Source organism: Phoxinus phoxinus (assembly GCF_949152265.1).
Source record: "Phoxinus phoxinus genome assembly, chromosome: 19".
NCBI lineage: Eukaryota > Metazoa > Chordata > Actinopteri > Cypriniformes > Leuciscidae > Phoxinus > Phoxinus phoxinus.
Window position 1 is genome coordinate 30,955,157 of NC_136894.1, and position 6,156 is coordinate 30,961,312.

The 6,156-nt window shown below is 40.2% G+C and overlaps 1 protein-coding gene across 1 annotated transcript; it reads right to left on the minus strand.

The window, feature by feature from the left end:
• Nucleotides 1–551: 551 nt before the first annotated feature.
• nrm (nurim) lies at nucleotides 552–5,950 on the minus strand. The gene is made up of 4 exons (XM_079591850.1): nucleotides 5,739–5,950; nucleotides 5,027–5,220; nucleotides 4,043–4,219; nucleotides 552–3,074 (listed from the first exon to the last, which is right to left on the minus strand). The coding sequence occupies exons 1-4, from the start codon at nucleotides 5,887–5,889 to the stop codon at nucleotides 2,772–2,774; spliced, it is 825 nt and encodes a 274-aa protein (XP_079447976.1). The 5' UTR covers nucleotides 5,890–5,950; the 3' UTR covers nucleotides 552–2,771.
• Between the last annotated feature and the right edge of the window lie 206 nt (nucleotides 5,951–6,156).

Here is a 6,156-nt window from a genome sequence, read left to right on the forward strand (position 1 = left end):
GTATGTGATTTGCAAAACGGCCGGTAGATTTTGAAAATACACAACTCAAATGGTCCTACCTTCTTTCCTTTGACTCCACCCATTCAAAGAACATGGACCAATCAATGGTACGACCGATTGATTGACGCACTTACTGTCCAATGATTCTAGGTGGTCTTGGAAATAATTGGCTGGAGTTTTTCGAGTCCTGCCCGTTCCACAGATGATTAAATTGCTTAATTTTTATTTCAGTGCTTCTAACTCAGTGGCTGTAAGTGGGTTAGGAATAGGATTTTAAGTGATTTTGAAAAAATGGCCAAAAAAGAGAATTACACACCCCACCTTTAATAGCCCCATTAATGTTCTAAATATAACTTTTTAATGCATGATTCCTTATGGAACGCGTTTATGCCAAAGAACCCTAAACGTTTGTAATTGTTAACCAGTGACGGCACCCAAACACACGTTTCAACACTGTATATTTGACCTAAACGAACATGTTTTCAACATATTTCCTGATTCCTGAAAAATACATTTAATTCCAAATTCAAGTACAAGACAAAAGCACGTGATTTGCTGCAGATTTGTTTTTATTCAGAGATCTCGAGGCAGATGTGGAGATAAACTCTTCAGACTCTGATAACAGTGCAGATGTTTTCATGTCTTTATACAAAAATAATTTCATGTTTATTGACCGTGTAAAAATACATTCTGCAACAACTAACTCTGAGGTCATTATGTAAATACACATTTGTATATAGCGAAACAAAAAGCATGTTTTCCAGTAGTTATGACACTATCGGTGAGAAACACAGGAGGTCAGTGTGTAACACAAGTGTATGTAAACAAACGTTAAGTGTACAGTGTGCCCACGTCTCGGGTTGACATGCGAAAACATTCGTCACAAATAAAAGGATTATATTAAAACAAAATCAAACTCCTAATCGGACCCGAAGGCAGCACTACTCTCTTATACACCGCCAAGGCTGCATTTATTTGATTAAAAATACTAAAAATACAGTAATATTGTGAAATATTATTAAAATTAAAAATAGCTGTTTTCTATGTGAATATATAGTAAAGTGTAATTTATTCCTGTGATCAAAGCTGAATTTATCATCATTACTCCAGTGTTCAGTGTCACATGATCCTTCAGAAATCAGTATAATATGATGATCTGATGCTCAAGAAACATTTATGATTATTATCAGTGTTGAAAAGTTTTTATTTTTTATTTTCTTAGGATTCTTTGATGAATAGAAAGTTCAAAAGAACTGCATTTATTTGAAATATAATCTTTTGTAACATCATAAAATGTATTTTTTTAATCAATTTAATTCATCCTTGATGAATGAAAGTATTGATTTCTCTTATTTATTTCCCCCAAAAAATAAAATAAAAATTCTTACTGAGCCCAAACTCTTGAACGAGTGTTTAATGAACTTTATATTCATCAAAGAATCCTAAAATAAAAATGAAAATAACAGTTTTCAACACGGATAATAATCAGAAATGTTTCATCATATTACACTGATTTCTGAAGGATCATGTGACACTGAAGACTGGAGTAATGATGATAAACTCAGCTTTGATCACAGGAATAAATTACACTTTACTATATATTCACATAGAAAACATTAAAATCTCCCCGATACACACATCGTCTTGTGTGTGTCTTGTGTGTGTGTTGCTGCGCTCGCTGGGTCTTGTGTGTGTGTTGCTGCGCTCACTGGGTCTTGTGTGTGTGTTGCTGTGCTCACTGGGTCTTGTGTGTGTGTTGCTGCGCTCACTGGGTCTTGTGTGTGTGTTGCTGCGCTCACTGGGTCTTGTGTGTGTGTTGCTGCGCTCACTGGGTCTTGTGTGTGTGTTGCTGCGCTCACTGGGTCTTGTGTGTGTGTTGCTGCGCTCACTGGGTCTTGTGTGTGTGTTGCTGCGCTCACTGGGTCTTGTGTGTGTGTTGCTGCGCTCACTGGGTCTTGTGTGTGTGTTGCTGCGCTCACTGGGTCTTGTGTGTGTTGCTGCGCTCACTGGGTCTTGTGTGTGTTGCTGCGCTCACTGGGTCTTGTGTGTGTGTTGCTGCGCTCACTGGGTCTTGTGTGTGTGTTGCTGCGCTCACTGGGTCTTGTGTGTGTGTTGCTGCGCTCACTGGGTCTTGTGTGTGTGTTGCTGCGCTCGCTGGGTCTTGTGTGTGTGTTGCTGCGCTCGCTGGGTCTTGTGTGTGTGTTGCTGCGCTCACTGAGTCTTGTGTGTGTTGCTGCGCTCACTGGGTCTTGTGTGTGTGTTGCTGCGCTCACTGGGTCTTGTGTGTGTGTTGCTGCGCTCACTGGGTCTTGTGTGTGTGTTGCTGCGCTCACTGGGTCTTGTGTGTGTGTTGCTGCGCTCACTGGGTCTTGTGTGTGTTGCTGCGCTCACTGGGTCTTGTGTGTGTGTTGCTGCGCTCACTGGGTCTTGTGTGTGTGTTGCTGCGCTCACTGGGTCTTGTGTGTGTGTTGCTGCGCTCACTGGGTCTTGTGTGTGTGTTGCTGCGCTCACTGAGTCTTGTGTGTGTTGCTGCGCTCACTGGGTCTTGTGTGTGTGTTGCTGCGCTCACTGGGTCTTGTGTGTGTGTTGCTGCGCTCACTGAGTCTTGTGTGTGTTGCTGCGCTCACTGGGTCTTGTGTGTGTGTTGCTGCGCTCACTGGGTCTTGTGTGTGTGTTGCTGCGCTCACTGGGTCTTGTGTGTGTGTTGCTGCGCTCACTGGGTCTTGTGTGTGTGTTGCTGCGCTCACTGGGTCTTGTGTGTGTTGCTGCGCTCACTGGGTCTTGTGTGTGTTGCTGCGCTCGCTGTCCTCTAGTGGCGTGGAGAAGATCTGCAGTTTGCTCTGGAGCTGCCGGCGCAGATACACACAGTCCTGCGCGTCCAGCGAGTGAGCGAGCGCCAGATACGCGGTCAGGAACGCGGCGAGCACGAGCCGGTCCAGCGGGAGCGAGGGCAGCAGCCAGAGGACCGTCAGCAGCTCCACACACACCGGGTGCCGCAGGTGAGAGAAGAGCCGCTGCGCTCGCTCAGACTTCAGCAGCAGCGGGTCGCCCAGACCCAGACACTCGTAATACACCTGACCACACACACACACAAACGCACACACACACACAGGCACGCACGCACGTACGCACACACACGCACACACACACACACACACACACAGGCACGCACGCACGCACACACACACACACACACACACACACACACACACACACACACACGCGCACACACACGCACACACACACACACACTGATGGATTAAAGTGCAATGACTTCTGACAGGTGTAGTATAGATGAAATATGAAAATATATATAATTTGCATCATATTTGATGCATAAGGCTCATATAGTCTGATATAGTGAGAATATGGAGGAAAAAACTGAGTAAAAATATTCTGTTTGCTGATATTTATATGGAGAAATTCTAATGTTTGTAATGTGCATCAATGAGATCTTTATAACAGGACCGCAGATATTCATTTAAATGCATATAAATATCCAAATCTGCCAATAATATATCTGAGGAAGATTATATTTAAATGTGCAGTTTTATGATCAAAGCTCTGTAGTTTTCAAACATATAATGCAATGCATGAACAAATAAACAAAACAACAACAAATAAAATGAAAAAATACTAATACTAATAAAAGATTAACAAAATAAACCTCTCAAAAGCTTGATGATCATATTTAATATTCATGATTTTTATAATAAATTATGATGATAGATCAAGTAAAGCTGCTTCAGTCCAGATGAAATATAACAAACAATATCAAAGTTATTGTTGCGTTTCCTGGATAAAATCAGAGCAGATTTGACACAGAAAGACTCGTGAAGCTCGAGGACGTTTGTACAGTTATACTGACAGACTTTTACTGGATGATAACGTCTGAACTATCAATCAGCGACAGAAGGACTGGAGGAGATTGTGTGCGGCAGCATTTACAGGCCTTAGATTTTCATGCAGCATATGATACAGTAAAAAAAAAAAAAAATAGAGCTTTTTGTTGTTGTAAATGCACCTGTAGATGCAGATGTACCTGTTTGATGCCCATGAGTTCTGGATAGTCAAAGATGAGCAGGATGCTGCAGATTACGGCCCAGCACAGGAAGTGCACAATGAAGCAGAGCAGCGGGAACCAGATGTCCCAGGGTGCAGTGTGCACAGACCACAGGCAGGGGGCGCCGGAGACCGGGCGCCAGCACTGCATCAGCATCTGCACACATGAGGCATCTCATTTCAATCTAGAAATCATTTACATTGATTTAAATAAATAATAGATACATTTGATTTAAATAAATAATAGATACATTTGATTTAAATAAATAAATAATTTACATTGATTTAAATAATAGCGCATCAGCATCTACAGTCAGACAAAGATCACAGGCAGAGCAGGAGATATTATATTCTGTCACATTTCACTAATATATGATTAGAAACGATAACAAAAATTACATTAATAACATTAATACAAAGGTATTTCATTATAAAGACTATTTAGACATTACAGGGTCAGTGTGTTTCAAACGGGTCCAGAGAAAAATGTAAAAATAAAATAATAATAATAAGATTAAACCAACTAAGTAAATTGTATTAGAATAAATACAATTTAATTGCAATAAATAAATGGATAAATACATTTGATTTGAGTAAAGAAATAATTAAAATAATTTTAATAAATATATTTGATAAAAAGGTGAATCAATAAATTTGATTAAAATAAATAAATTATATCTAACTGTACAGTACTATAGTGAGTAAAAAATAATAATATGTAATATTTTTCCAAATAACAGTTTACACATTTATAATATTAATTAACAGTTTCACTGTTAACAAGGTCTTTACATGAAATGTATAGTTGCCTTTTACATTTAAGGAAATATGGTCATATTTGGAAGTAAAAGATTGAAAATAATAAACCCCTCAAATGAAAAAGCATTGTTTTCTATTATTGTTGCACATCGTATTTTTAAGAAAAGTAGGCAGTATTGTAATGCATGATGATAGGCAGAGGTACCTGCAGTGCTGCAGCGGTGGAGAAACAGTACACACTTCTGCTTAACACACCAAACACACTCTCACACACTCTCTTTACTGGAGCCCGGGCCAATACACTGTGCTGGAGACTGAAGAGGACCAGAAGGAGAACATCCACAGCTACAGCCTTCAGAACCACACCGTCCCGCAGAGCCACAGACCAGGGCACAGAGTCTGAGAACACACACACACGCTAAATCTTTTTTTTTTATTTTTTTTTATTAAAACTTTTAATTTTTAAAACTAAAAAGATTATCCGCCCAACGTGGGGCTCGAACCCACGACCCTGAGATTAAGAGTCTCATGCTCTACCGACTGAGCTAGCCGGGCTGTACGCAAACGACGCACACATTCCATTATGACGACATGACGCACATGCGTGCACTTCCTATTATTTGTTTTTATTTAAATGCAAATCTTATTTATGTGTTTCTGAGATCATTCAGCTGTCAAGTTTAATCTACCAGTAAATTAAATCTACAAAAAATATTTTTAAATCATTTTAAAAGTCAGATCAAGCTACCGAGAAACTAAAAACTTTGGAACAGCCCTAAAACTTAATGAACATTACAAAGCAAATGTGCATCCATTCGCAACGAAATCTCTGCATTTATATATATATATACACTTGCAAGTGTGTTCATAAACGTGTAGCTTTTTTGTTGGTAAACTTTGAAAGCGCGCTCCCTTACCTCGACACGGAGGCGCGGCCCCGCTCAGGTTATGATAGATGGCACGAAACGACACGAAGCGAACAAAGTCAGCACCGGTCACAAACACGAACCCGAATGTGATTAAAGCTGAAACACACAGAAAACAGTCGCGAAAAGTCACCGACGCCATGATAATATTTATATTTCCAACGGACAGCGAGCGTGATACTTCCGGGCGGGGCGCTGCAGTGACGCACATGGCCACCGGGTGGCGCTAATGTTTCATGATTTCTATAAATATGTTACTGTAAATATACACACTGTTCTTAATAGAGAGCGTCTCGTCTTCCGCTTTTATATAGCCTATATATAGTAACAAAAAACGATGAAATTCATGAACAATTAAACAAAATAACAACAAATAAAAGATTAACCTGTTTGGTCTCCGAAAGAGATG